This window comes from Sceloporus undulatus, chromosome 2, assembly GCF_019175285.1.
Source record: "Sceloporus undulatus isolate JIND9_A2432 ecotype Alabama chromosome 2, SceUnd_v1.1, whole genome shotgun sequence".
In the NCBI taxonomy this organism is placed as follows: Eukaryota; Metazoa; Chordata; class Lepidosauria; order Squamata; family Phrynosomatidae; genus Sceloporus; species Sceloporus undulatus.
In genome coordinates this window covers 220,803,826-220,818,744 of record NC_056523.1, presented here as the reverse complement: position 1 = coordinate 220,818,744, position 14,919 = coordinate 220,803,826, and the positions used below count along the sequence as shown (strand labels likewise).

At 39.9% G+C, this 14,919-nt stretch overlaps 2 protein-coding genes across 3 annotated transcripts in view; one reads left to right on the top strand and one right to left on the bottom strand.

Annotated features, from left to right (window-relative positions):
• The window catches only part of DUSP4 (dual specificity phosphatase 4), a 21,349-nt gene extending 19,840 nt beyond the window's left edge, over nucleotides 1-1,509 (top strand). Inside the window, exon 7 of the mRNA XM_042447692.1 lies at nucleotides 571-1,509. Within this exon, the coding sequence (XP_042303626.1) occupies nucleotides 571-956 (386 nt within the window). The 3' untranslated portion in view covers nucleotides 957-1,509. The remainder of the gene's footprint in view (nucleotides 1-570) is intronic.
• A 2,725-nt stretch (nucleotides 1,510-4,234) lies between these two features.
• TNKS (tankyrase) overlaps nucleotides 4,235-14,919 on the bottom strand; it is a 119,954-nt gene continuing 109,269 nt past the window's right edge. For both annotated transcript variants that reach the window (XM_042451941.1, XM_042451942.1), the window contains 3 exons: nucleotides 12,787-12,973; nucleotides 11,865-12,021; nucleotides 4,235-10,397 (listed from right to left, as the gene is read on the bottom strand). In XM_042451941.1, the coding sequence (XP_042307875.1) occupies nucleotides 10,311-10,397; nucleotides 11,865-12,021; nucleotides 12,787-12,973 (431 nt within the window). In that variant the 3' untranslated portion in view covers nucleotides 4,235-10,310. The remainder of the gene's footprint in view (nucleotides 10,398-11,864; nucleotides 12,022-12,786; nucleotides 12,974-14,919) is intronic.

Here is a 14,919-nt window from a genome sequence, read left to right as displayed (position 1 = left end):
TATATATATATGGATATTTTAATGTGACACATGTGTTTGAGAGAATACATATAAGATAGAGCACGCACACACACATTCTCTCATATATATGTGTGTGTGTATATATGAGAGAGAGGGAGGTGACTGTGACCTTCCAACTGTGGTCCCTTCATAATCCGTCACTATTAGCTAATGGAAGTTGTAGGCCCAAGATATCTGGAGGGCCATTGTTGCTGCTTATTCTAACCTAACTGTTACACACACAGTTTTTGTTTGAGGAGCTGAAGTTCAGTGCATGCCTTACCATTGGCAGTTTTCAGTGGATGCAAAAATATTGCTGGTTATTGGTCACATTCAGATTATCTTCGTAACAGGACTAAAACTGGCATCAAAAACTCATAGAGCCACCCTGAAAAATGTGTATTTTCAGGAGAATGAATTCAGTGACCAATGTCATATTCTGTAGCTTTTTATTGCCGACTTAATAGAATTATGGTGCATGCCCAGAAAGCCTTGGCAAAAGTCAGATTTCTTTGGGCTTGATTTTTTGTTGTGTATGCTGATGCCTTGGTTCTCCTGTGCTCTCCCCAGACTCTGTGAAGGGGTGCCACGGCCGGGTCCTTGTACACTGTCACGCTGGCATCTCTCGATCGGCCACCATCTGCTTAGCCTACCTGATCATGAAGAAGCGTGTGAAGCTTGAGGAGGCCTTTGAGTTTGTCAAGCAACGCCGGAGCATCATCTCTCCCAACTTCAGCTTCATGGGACAGCTGCTTCAGTTTGAGTCCCAGGTGCTGGCCACATCATGTGCTGCGGAGGCTGCCAGCCCTTCGGGAACACTGAGGGAAAGAGGGAAGACCACTTCCACCCCAACATCTCAGTTTGTCTTCAGCTTCCCCGTCTCCGTGGCTGTCCATTCCACTCCTGGCAGCCTTCCCTACCTCCATAGCCCCATCACCACCTCTCCCACTTGCTAGACTGGCCTCCACGGGTTGCACCCTGGGATGATACGGAGCAAAATCCCACAGCCTCCTTGGCCACCATTAATGGCAATAACCAAGGATTCTGCCTGCCTTGCGGATGGTCAAAATTTATCCAAAGATGGAGCAATAATGGCTGCCATTGCAGCTGGAAAGGAACTTTTGGGAGCTGGGGAGAAGGGTCCAGAAGGTCTTCTCTGGGCAGGATGTCTTACCTCATTTTTAAGATATATATGTATAAATAATATAAAAAATAGATGTTGTGAAATCCTAGTAATTTCTTGGATTTAGTTCTCTGTGTGTATGTTTGTCTGTCTGGAGGGAGAGTGAAAGATACATTCCTTGGAGCAGGAGAGAATTGTGAATATTGCCAAAGTAGCTGCACATCATTGTTTCACCTGAGCCCTATTGAACTGTGTGTGTGTGAGAGAGAGCAGTGGGGAGGAGTGTACAAATGGGGATGTTTTCCTACGTCTGGAATGGTTGGCTGGCTGTTATACGTTTTTGGATTGGGGCCAGTTTCCCAAAGTGCCTGGCTTTTGATTTCTTTATGATTCCAAACTGCTATTGTTTTTAACAAATGAAAAGTAGACATTTTGTTGTACAACAGTTGTCAGGTTTCATAAATAATGCATCTGTTGAAGCTCTGATTAAAACTAATCAGATCAAAAAATGGTTCTGGTGTTTTGTTTCTTTGTCTTAACAGAGATATTAGGACATGCAAGGGTAGAAATGGGATTTCTGTTCCCCATCACCACCACTACCTGTGGGGAATTTCTCATGGTTATGTTTGCAGAACCAGTGTGATTCTGTAATGCTTTTTGGGAAAACCAAATTCATCTTTGAATTGGGCTTTGGGATTCTGGTTGTATGAGTTTTTGTGGCCCCAAGTACCTAGTACTGTGTCATGTCACCCCAGAGTTTCTATGGGCAGGACAAGGGTTCTAGTATTTTGTCCTTGCTTTCTACCACTTCTTATTACCTGGTACTCTGGATCTTCTGGCAAGAAATGTAACTTCCCTTGAGATCCAGGTTGTCTCTCTACTGTGGAAACCTAGCTGCTCCATTCATAGGCAGAGAAGATTCCAGGAAGGTCCAGAATACTGTTTTTGTGTTGTGGCAGCAGTTGGCATGGGCGTCCTGCTGAGCTGCCTGGCATGTGCCAGCGCCACGGGTCACTCGTTCTGAGGTCATATTGAGGCATCCACCTTGTGTTCATCATTCTGACCTCAGAAATGAATAATTCATCATGGCATTCAAAGGTATTGTTTTAAATTTGCTAGTTGTGCATGTCACAACTATTGCCGTTACATTCAGTGACATACAGGAATTACAATTTGAGTAACATTAGTACCAAAAACATTACTAAGGATTCTGTATGGTGTGGTTTGGGAAGAGACCAATGGGTGGTGACACTGCGAGTTACCACACCATGTGATGCCAACCCTAATGATAACTATATACTCGAGTATAAGCCGATCTCATGTATAAATTGAGGGGCCAAAATTATGGATTTTGATATGACCCATGGATAAGTTGAGGGTAAAACTTAGGGGCATGTAACAAAAGATCTAAAGGAAAGCAATGCCAAAGATCTTGAAAAATTCCAGCAGGCATAACTATTTGTGCTCTCAATAAAGGCTGGATAGATGAGAGAGTAGAGGGATCCGTGCTTCCAGGACAAATTACACTCTTGTCTTTCACCAGGGGATGGTTCGTTTTATGATAAAAGTATCTGAGTATATACAGTATGCATCTGGCTCCAATGTAGCTTAGGAGTCACCCATGGTCAATGGGGTGGTGCCAGTCCTAGTGATGCCACTGGTGATAGATAGATGATAATAATAATAATAAAATTATGTTTCCCAGCCTCTCCCGGTGGATCAAAGCGGGGTTACAGACTAATAAAAGCACAAGTGTTTACATAAAATTCAATTAAAAGCAGCTAAAAACAATAAAATATCGATCAACAAGCAAGGCAGGGATCATACACAGACAGGGCATGTCATTCATATCAGGGGGGTATTCATATCAGATTGGGTATGCTCGGCTAAAAAGCTTGGTTTTAACTGCTTTTCTAAATGTGTAACAAGGCCACCGTAAAACAATCTTGGGTTCTTTCCCCCCAATGTAACTTATGATAGGAGTCCTTCTGGGTCAATGGGGTTTGTCTTGAGGAATGCAATGCTCTCTGCCTAAGAAATGGGTAGTTAGGTTTGCACAGGACAGGGACAGTCTGGATCTCAAGGGAAGTTACTTTTCTGTTGCTAATGGAGTTGGCATTTTATTACGTGTCTTTTTATTGCCCTTTATCTCTGGTCCCCTCAGGACCAAGAAGGGGAATGACATCTGTCGGCATCTTAACTGACAACAGAACATCTGTAGGCCTGTGACTAACATCATGACATTTCAAAGAGCGATACAAGACACTGCATCCTTCTAACATCTTATTTATCTCCCTGTCTTCTGAGGCTTCAGTAGGCATTGCTGAAAAAACTGCTGACTTATAAGGGCCAGAAACATTACAAGAAGTGAAACTCAATGTATTTTCTATGCAGAAAGATCAAACACAAACGCCTTTGAGTAAATAAAAGAAATTACTGGAGAAAGTCAGTGGTCCTGCTTTTGAAGCATCACCAAAGAAAGAAAAATCAAATTTTGTTTTTTAAAAAGTGTTTATTGAATCTTGATCTGTCACAAGTACTATACATCAGACATTTAAGTCAAAGCACAGTAAAATCTAATTCAGTTGTTACATTGGCTTTATGCAAAATTCAATCACATTGGTTAAAGTGAAGAGAATCTAATATCTTCTCTTTTAGCAAGAGAAAAGAAGTAACATCCCAGTTCCAGGTCACAGACAATGAAAGGCCATAGCGGGACTTTCTATGTTCTTCTGTGGCCAATATGTATGAAGAACATAAGGCTAGCTATGCAAGCAAGTTACACAAGAATTCTTAAAATGAAAAGCCAGTACTTTAGTGTCTATGGAAATAACCAGGTGTCAAAACTCACAAAGGATACACAGGCTGATGGTACAGCAAACAAAGTTGCCAATTCTAAAAACCTGCTGGAACTTTTGAAAATATTGCAAAGAAATACAAAAAAGTGAGACTGCATTGTATAAAAACCCCAAGCCTTTAAAATCTTTTTTTCTAGTAACTGAAGAGCCAGTGTGGTGCAGAGATTTGAGCACTGGACTATGACTCTGGAGACCAAGGTTTGAGTTGCCACTCAGCTATAAAAACCCACTGGGTGACCTTATACAAGTCATACTCTCAGCCTCAGAGGAAGGCATGGGCAAACCTCCTCTGACCAAATCTTGCCAAGAAAACCCTGTAATTGGTTCACCTTAGGGTTGCCATAAGTCGTAAAAGACTTGAAGGCACATAAGAACAACTAGTAATTGAACAGAACTGGTACAACAACAAAAATGCCCATATAAATAGCATATGAATATACTACCAAACCATTATTCAGTGGCATAGACATTTCAGCTTAAATGCATGATTTGTTTCCGCTTTCCACATTTTGAGCCCTAAACCCCAACACACATGACAGATACTAATGTTCAACTTCTGGTCCTCAAAGGTTTATGCCACAATACATAGGTTGTCATAAGACTTGCCATTGTTTCTCTCTGGAAATTGTTTTTTCTCATATAAACTAATCACAAGTCATGGTTTACCCATCCAATAAAACTCTGTATGCTCCACAAAATTGTTAGGCAGAAGAAAACAAAACGTAATCTCCATTCTGCTCAAAAATAAAATTCTGTGTCCAGTTAAAATTAAGCAAATTTTTGAGCAGAATGCAGATCTAGGTTTCTACTGATTGCAATCCTGGGGAAGAATTTTTACATGTAAGGAAAGCAAACTACAGATAACTCCTTTCCAAAAAGCTGTTAGGACTTCAGCAAGAGCTATAAATGAAATGCCTACCTGTTCAGATGATGCCACCACAAAGGTTGCTTGCTTGGTTGCAAACAAGTCAAAACAGCAGTCATTGGTAATGGATACAATCAGATGTTTATGGAAATACAAGAATTTGTATTGTTGCAGACATTTGGGGAAACATAAAATGTTTCTGAATTCTACCAAAAAATGTGATAGCCATTGACTAGTTTAATTGTCTTTATTCACTTTTACAGCAGCCCCCATTATAAACACCAGCAGGAGGAGATCAGGAATGTGCTGGCCACTTGTTATAACACAAGACTTGTAGGGCTTTGCTGTGATGGAATCCAGCAATAAGAAATCATAGAATCATAGAGTTGGAAGAGACCACTAGGGCCATCCAGTCCAAATGTATTGTAAATGTGAATTGATCCTTGCTACCAAGTCTGGTTCATGTTATGCTCTATGCTGCTGTTGTTGTTGGGTGCATTCAAGTTGTTCCCGACTTATGGTGACCCTATTATGGGGTTTTGCTTTATAGTGCATTTATAATAACCTTGAAGCACTAAATGGTAGCTTGTTCACATTTATCACAGCAAGCAATTGGCCTCACAAATATATATTATGGAGAACTGGAGAGTGTCCTAAGTTTTCACAGTGCCAGGGCACAAGTTCATTATCCTGGCAGGCAAATGGGCCCAACACATTTTGGTGCTCAAGGTAGAAATTTCAACTGGCATCTTAATAGGCTAAGAAGGGTTTTTAAATAACTGATGATTTGCTGCCTTTTAAATGGTACCCAAAGTCTCTCTTACCTGATGACACAGTTGATCCTGCTAGCAGACTCTCCTGCTTATATTTAAAGAATATTTAAATAATAAAACTAAAAATGTACCCACAGACCAAACTCCCAGTGCCAAAGAATAATTAAATCACTTTTTAAAAGTTTTTTTTTAAAACAATAGTTTCTTTGAAGTGGGTTTAATCCTTTCCCTGCCCTATGGAGCCACTGTTGGACCTGCAGTATAGGAAAAAAGGCACAATATAGACAGTTATGTTTAATCTGCTGTAGGTATAATAGCAGTTTAAACCTGTAGTATAGTTACAGCCGAATTAAGCACTATCTCTGCACATGTTGAAACTTCAAGTCAATAAATAACATACCCAGAGAATTCAGAAATGTCTACACAGGAAAGGAATTCTTTTAGAAACCCCCTGAAAAGAATCTTTTTAACACTTTTTAAAAAAACGATCTTTACTTGTATTTCACTCCCAACTTCCAGTTTCTATCATGTTTTTGTTGGATAAGAAAATTAAGATAATTCTTAGCTCCCCCAGATTGAGTGTTCACTGAATAACTGTTTTGTGATACAGATTCCTAAACATATCAATCTCCTCTTTAACAAATATTCCAGCTGACCTGGACAAAAAAGCACATCTTTAAAAATGTTGCTTGCAGATCCCAATGTTAGCAAACAGGTTAATATAGTTGGAGCAGCAGAACAGTTGTACCAAAAGAAATGAAGCCCTCCATACAACTGGACAGAGAGATTCAGGCACCCCCCCCCCCTCAAATCTGAATTTTACAATTCCCCCTCCCATTTTGGAAGCTAGAATGGGGAAATGTGTTTATGAATTTCTTCAAACATATGTAATTCTATACCCAGAAATGTAAAATGCAATGTGACCAATGTTTGTTTGTAAACATATGCTCCATATAAATGCTCCTGTCACAGAGCTGGAATTGGGTATGGCTCCTTGGCAAAATGCACACCTTTTGTGGCAAACTATTTCCTGCTGCACATTGTGAGCAATAGCCCTCAACAGATCAATGCATTTAAGGCGACAATTATGCAAAGAAAACCCTATGAAATTCATGTGGTTGCCATAAGTGGACAGGTGATTTGAAGGCGCACTCACAACATACACACAAGAACAATTGCAAACCAATGGTGTTACATTCTAGGGACAAATCTAAAACAGGGTTGGGTAAAGTGTGCCCTCGGCCATTTTTGTGGTCCTCAGGCCCTTTGGGGGTTAAAACAATTTTTTGTCCCCAAACATCTTTGACAGCTATGGGAGTCATTTTCATCATGTTTCTGCCCCTCTGCCACTTTAGGTCCACAAGAAGATTAAAAATAATAATGATCAGGAAGTGACTTCTGGATTATTTTCTGTTGTAAAAAAGGCATCTCAGGGATCTAAAACAGCCTGGGGGGATGTGGCAATATGCCACACATGCCACATAGGACATTGTGCTCTGTGTGGTTTTTCTGAGGATGGTGCTGTCTTCCAAGGTCTCCTGGGGAACTAATGCAGCCATCTTGCTTCAAACAGTTGCCCATCCTGTTTGAAATCCAAGAAGGAGCATCAGGTCTTCTGTACCTTTATCTTTTACTTTTTGTGGAAGAAAACCAAGAAGTGCTGTACTAAGCTTATTAGCATTTGATTTGATTGGCTAGAACTGGGATCCAAGGTGGCCTTACTATCCACTCCCAGAAAATATTTGGGTTTTTTCCCCCTGCCCTGGTGGGGAGATGCCAGATACACAGCACAAATCTTGTTACTTTTGTTTTTTATGGCAAAAGTGTGCACATATGCCCAAAGCACTGACTAGGTTCTTGGGTTATTTATTCCAACCTAAGTGTGTTTAGAAATTGGATTGGGAGATCCCCCCCCCATATCAACTCCTATATCAGGGAAATGTGACTACTGTGTTACTCTGAAGGACAGATAATACTATACTGTATTTGTATCTTACACTTGGCTCTCCATGTTAGGCTTTGGGATCTCTGAAGATTTAAGCAAAAATGTAGGCATATTTCTCAAGGTCTGACAAGGGACATGTTAACAGAATTACATTACTACAAGACAAAAGCCACTGCAAATGGAATTCCTCGCACAGCACCTTTTACTCTGCACAAAACATCAGTTACAAAACACTGGCAGTTTAAAAGATCAGGGTCACAGTTCGAGGTTTTGGGAGTTTAGATGAAACCTAAAACATTTCATTAGTTCAACTAGCACACTGGAGGAAAAAGACAACCACAGAATCATCCCTTGGAGAAAAACACTGAATTTCGACATTCATGTTAACCATTTGGTTTAACTATAAAGACAGCTGTGTTCCAATTAACATCTACATGAAGCTGGCAGAATGTAGACTTTCACATTTATTTGCAATCAATTGGCACACACCCCAACTGCAGTTAAAAACAGAAATCCCTCCATGAATGTTCATCTGTCTTTAACAATGAACTCCAACATTTTAACAGTGAACACCACTGTTCGTTCACTTTAACAATGAACTTCACAACTTTGACATGTACTAATGCAGAAACTAGCTTGGCCAGCTCTGAACTCCAAAGCCCTGCACTGCAAGCCAACAAGCCCAACTGGAGCAAGTGGCCAGGAACAGCAGACACAAAAGGGAAAGATTCACCATTGTCGAAACCTGTCACATCTGGTCTCTCCAGTAACATCAGAAGGCATTTAGCCAGTCTGAGTCGAGTACTGAGCTTGACAACTGTCAAAATCTACATGATTATTCTTGCAAAGACATTTTTCCAAAAACTTCTTTGGGTTTTGTTGTTGTGCTTGTGGTGTCGCTAGGTAATTTTTTTGTCCCCATTTCCAAGCAGATGCCAGTATATTTCATAAAATCATTGGAACGGTTTAGTTTTTATCTTCAATGAATAAAAAGCTTTAAGGAAGATCTGTAATTTGAGCAATCCTTTGGCTGTTCACAAGATTTTGCAAGGTTGTATTTCTACTAATATTGTAATCTCTCTCTCTCTCTGTTACATTTCCTATTTATAAATCCCTATTACTACTTAATTTTCAACTTTGTTTTTTCTATTGTTATTGCATTGTAAAAAAAGCCGTTTCTTGGGGAGAATTAAACTTTCATTGTTATACCTCTGATATTATATAGATGGTAATAAAGGGGCTTTTTCATAAAATTTATGGGGACAGAAATTAATAGATTGAAAGTAACTAGCAGAACTTCTGGCATAAAGTGTAATGCAAACTACCCCCTATTATAGGCATTTAAAAACCAATCTGCTTTGGAGAAAATATACTTGCATGTCAATTCAGTAAACTGTTGCTGATACAGCATGTGACTGAATCTATGCACAATATAATACAAAATGTATTCTTCCTACTGAAAGTGAAAAGGCCCTAAATCAAGCTGAATGGACACCACTCATGTCTATGTGGAAAAGATTCTCTTTCTGGGATTGTACACAGCAAGAGATCTGAGATAGGCATCTGGCTCAAAATCTCTCTCTCCTGCTCCTCACTTTGGGGAAGAGTATATCACGTTCAGATAACCACAAGGGCTTTGATTTTGCTTGTATACTCTCTGTGATCATGGAGGAGTTGGAAGGGAAGGGAAGGGAAGGGAAGTGGCAGTATAAACAGGTGAGGGTGCAAGTGGCCTTGAACAAACTCCTGGACTCTTTCTAGAGCAAAAAACATGTCCAAGCAGACTTTCCTAAGCAGGTGCCTTTGGTAATTTTGCCTCCTCATTTTAATGCTTTCCAAATTCCTTTTGCTTTTTATCAGATACTTTCAAAATATGTGTCCTTACCTAAGCTCTCTCACAAAGTCTTTTATCAACAAGGCTATTATTACTTTAGCTAGGAGAAAGCAGAACACATTCCCAGAATGAAGAGAGCTTTCCAAGAGGTTTCTAAATAAACGCTAGTATGAATTCTTAGAAAAAGAGGAAGTCAGCAAGGACAAAATATGAGTTTCTACCCTAAACATTTATGCTCCTAGTAACCTAAAGAAGAGTTCATAAAAAGTGCAAAAAGAATCCCAGACCAAAGAACTAGATCTCTAACACCTTCTTGGGTAAGAAATTCCTATTGCATTGTTAACTGATTTTAGTCGACCTGACTTTGTGCAAAAATATTCCCAAGAAGGGCCTGGCTCATTTTCATAATAAAAAGGAGGAAAAATGAAATAGCCAACTAAGGACTTAAAAAACAAAACAAAACCAAATCAATGCTGAATGTTGAGAATGTGGCATGAGTTCAGTACCGCTGGTATGCACTATTAAACCAAACCAAGTGGCATCAGAAATTATTTTCTTTTTAAAAAAAGAAAGAAAACGGTTATGACATAGTCCTGCTTGTTAAATAATGTTCCCAAACACCCAGTTTGAAGCAATGATGTCATTACACACATGGCAACTGCAGGGAAAGTGAGCCTGAGATATGTTGGTAAAAGGCAAACCTTTGTAAACATTTCCTCAAAAGGAATAGTAGCAATTGAGTATGTATCAGTTACTCATATTCATTAATAGAGCAATACTTTATAAAACACATACAGCTTAGTTCCAGAGTGACAATAATTTCATACACTGCTGATGTTTTGAAACTAATGTCATCCATCCAGTCCATAAGTTATTTAAATCACGTCATTTGTTTCTCTGAAGCAGCATTTACTAGGTCTTCTGCTCTGCGGCTGTTGCTGTCTGTGAGGGAGTATCTGGCTTTACAATTTGGTATGTAATCAGATACTCTGGGTAAGCCTAAGAGGAGGTAAAGAAATCGAAATTAGAAGACATTGTAACAAATGAGGGTATTTGCACATTATGCTGAAACACTTTGAAAAGGAGGACAATGCATTGCAAGTCACCAGCATCCCCAATGTCAATCTCCCCACCATCATCCAATAGCTTGATATTCTTGGTTCTTCTGTCCTTCTCTATTACAGTGGTACCCCGGGATACGAATTACCCAGCTTACGAATTTTTCGGGATACGAAAAAATCCCATAGGGATTTATTGTTTCGGCTTACGAAGGTTTTTTCGGGTTACGAAAAAACCTCGGCGCTATTTCGCCACCGGAGGGCAGCAGAGAGCTATTTTTTTCCATTAGCGCCTATGGCAATTCAGGTTACGAAGGTTTTTCGGGTTACGAAATTAGCCGCGGAACGAATTAATTTCGTAACCCGAGGTACCACTGTACTACATACTGCACCAATATGATCCTGTGCAGATGGTATTTGCTACACTTCCTGACACTGTACCCTGTATGTGGAAAAGGATCCTTTCTTTTTTCTGTACCATAACACATTATCTCCCATATCTGTTATTTAGTTTTCCTCCAATGAATGGCACAATAGGATGGGCAGGAGATGCAAAGAAAACAAAACAAGATCTCTGTAAAGATGGCTATTAAAGAAAAAAGAATATCATAAGATGTTGAAGGTTTAGTTGGCAACATCTGTTCCTCCATAAGTTACTAGGCTGCAGTGTTTCAGAAGCAATAGGAGAGACATACTAATATGTCATACTGAAAAGGTAATGATGGCATTTAACATATGTATAACCCAGACTCCCTTCATGGAGCAGAGTGACAACAAACAGAAGCAATATATGAAATAAGTTATAGTGTAACTGGCTCAAGGCCACTCACTGAACCTTACAGATGAGCACAGATCTGAAGCCAAGTCTCCCCAGTCCATGTCTGAACAACTAGTTACGCCACTCTCAAATATTGTAATAAAATAAGGTTTCCTATTTTGGCCAGATACCCCTCTGTGTTATTCATAAGTCAATCTTACTGCACATAATTATCAAAATAATTAAGAAGCTTTAAGGGTATCGGGTAGCATTAATGCTTGTGCTCTTCATTCAAGAGAATTAAATTGAGGGTAGCTCCACATTTTATGCCTTCATGGCTAGAAATTGTAACAGAAACAAGTAACAAACATCTCTGCTTTGTGAAGTATAGAAGCTACATTTCTATTTAAATATCTATAAGCATCTTGATCAAGTGAAGAGAGAAATGCACTCTATACGTCTGTCATGGAAAACACCAGTGTAGTACCTGCATGCTGGTGATACATGGAGGATGTAGGTTTTGCTTTGTAAATCATGATGCAGTGCTGACTGACAGTGGTGGTGCACAGATAATATATGTTGATTAACATATACTAACTGTTTGGATCTACCAATGCCATGACACATAAACTGTTTTCATTTGCAACCTACCTGTTCTCCTCTATAGATTACATACTCCGCATATGCAAGTCCATTTACGCTTGGCCTGCCAATAACAGAGTGATGCCCAGGTGGTGCATGGGCCATTTTCATGGTGCTAAATTGTAAGAAGGATTTTCCCAGTGTCACACGACAAAAAAGCATTTGTCTAAATGAAGACAGGAGAAAAACAATAAAAAACAAAGTAATTTCATGTGCAACAACAACAACAACAACAACAACAAAAATCACGTGTTGGATAAATGGGGAACTGAATTTTTTGGATTCTATTCATTTAGGTTTTCCAACATTTTCATTTTTTTCCTCTTTCCCATGTGCCAGCATCTGGCACTATATTTGTGCCCATTAAGTGAAAATGTTTCTTTCTTTTCTGGAAACTTGCCGCAAATGGCTCAGGGACTGGCACTGTTCCAGGGATCACCACTTTGACTAGCCAATGCATTGTTTAAACAAATGAATGAATACCACATTTTTGTTGCCAGGATAAAGCCCTGATTTTATCTGGAATGGAACCAATGACTATTCAAGACAGAGAGAAACAAGTCTGCTGTCTTATGAAAATGTGGGGCTAAGTAATTGATCTAATGAAAAAGCAGGGCCTTCCTTAGGTCATTCCTGTTTGTATACTGCATTAAGACTGAAGGGCAATGAAGCCAAAACTGTATTACCAATAGGCTCATTTGGTAAAAAAGAAAAGCTAGCAATGAGTCAGAAGCTGTCTGTGTTTAACTCTCTTGCGAGACTACCCAATTCTAACATCACAGAGCTATTCTGGCATTAATATTCTTTCAAGTTAAAGACTGAAAAAGTTTGTGGCATTTCTTTTTCCATTTTATCTTGAGATTCAATCTCTTTTTTCCATTTAGCATTCAAAATGCAAGCAATGTATCAACAGAGCTCACCAGAAACCCACCTGTGGCAGATGTAACAGGACCTGTCTTTGTGCGTGGGGCACCCTGTACCACCACCAATTCCGTACACATATTGGTTACTTTTAGAGGAATTTTCTGCAAAGTAAATGCCAGCTCCAAACATTCCACCAATGTATGCATGTCTTTCATCAAACCCTTTGTGAATAATAGCATTAATAAAAGGTGATCCTAAAACAAAACATTAAAAAAAACTGGTATTGCAAACGATACAGGAATTATGTGTGGTGATTATTTGTAAATAAATGTATTTAAATTTAGCCATACAGGTTCAACCAATAAATACTCAAGTATTTATTTCCCAAGCCTCAGAAATTTGACAGGTTCTCAAGTACATGATTTATGGTTTATGATTTCCACATATCTGAGCAAAATGTCAAACAGCCTAATCCAGATTGTGCTAAATATACAGAAAGGCTAAGCAGACTAGCTTCCTGATGCCTTATTTGTGAATAAACAGACCTCCCACTTAAGTCAGTTATGCATTACTATTACATTTCTTCTTGGCAAGTTGTCAGAGAGTTTGGGCTTCTCTCTGTAGAAAGGCAGCCCTTCTTCTGTACTGTCCTCACTTGCACAGCAGGATGAACACTCAACCAATCTCTTCATTTGATAGGGACTGCCAGGGGCACACAGATCATAGAATCATAGAGTTGGAAGAGACCACTAGGGCCATCCAGTCCAACCCCCTGCCATGCAGGAAATCCAAATCAAAGCATCCCTGACAGATGGCCATCCAGCCTCTGTTTAAAGACCTCCAAGGAAGGAGACTCTATCACCCTCCGAGGGAGTGCATTCCACTGTCGAACATCCCTAACTGTCAGGAAGTTCCTCCTAATGTTCAGGTGGAATCTCTTTTCCTGCAGCTTGCATCCATTGTTCCGGGTCCTGTTCTCTGGAGCAGCAGAAAACAAGCTTGCTCCCTCTTCAATATGACATCCCTTCAAATATTTAAACAGGGCAATCATATCACCTCTTAACCTTCTTTTCTCCAGGCTAAACATCCCCAGCTCCCTAAGTCGTTCCTCATAGGGCATGGTTTCCAGACCTTTCACCATTTTTGTCGCCCTCCTTTGGACACGCTCCAGTTTCTCAATGTCCTTTTTGAATTGTGATGCCCAGAACTGGACACAATATTCTAGGTGGGGCCTGACCAGAGCAGAATACAGTGGCACTATTACTTCTCTTGATCTAGACACTATACTTCTATTGATGCAGCCTAAAATAGCATTGGCCTTTTTAGCTGCCGCATCACACTGTTCACTCATGTTCAACTTGTGGTCTACTTGGACTCCTAGATCCCTTTCACACGTAGTTTCATTCAGCCAGGTGTCACCCATCCTATATCTGTGCATTTTATTTTTCCGCCCTAAGTGCAATACCTTACATTTCTCCGTGTTGAATTTCATTTTGTTAGCTTTGGCCCAGCTTTCTAGTCTATTCAGGTCATTTTGAATCTTGATCCTGTCCTCTGGGGTATTAGCTATTCCCCCTAATTTGGTATCATCTGCAAATTTGATAAGTATGCTCCCAATTCTGTCATCCAGGTCATTGATAAAGATGTTGAATAGCACTGGGCCCAGGACAGAGCCCTGTGGGACCCCACTGGTCACTTCTCTCCAGGATGAAAAGGAGCCATTGTTGAGCACCCTTTGGGTTCGGCCGGTCAACCAATTACAGATCCATTTAACAGTTCCTTTGTCTAGCCCACATTTTACAAGCTTGTTTGCAAGAATGTCATGGGGAACTTTGTCAAAGGCCTTACTGAAATCAAGATATACTATATCCACAGCATTCCCTTCATCTACCAAGCTGGTAATTTTATCAAAGAAAGTGATCGGGTTTGTCTGGCATGACTTGTTTCTCTGAAACCCATGTTGACTTTTTGTGATGATGGCATTGCCTTCTAGATGTTCACAGACTCTCTGTTTAATGATCTGCTCCAGAATCTTTCCTAGTACTGATGTCAGACTAACTGGACGATAATTGTTGGGATCCTCTTTTTTCCCCTTTTTGAAGATGGGGACAACGTTTGCCCTCCTCCAGTCTGCTGGGATCTCTCCTGTTTTGCAGGAGTTTTCAAAGATTATTGCCAATGGCTCCGATATTACATTTGC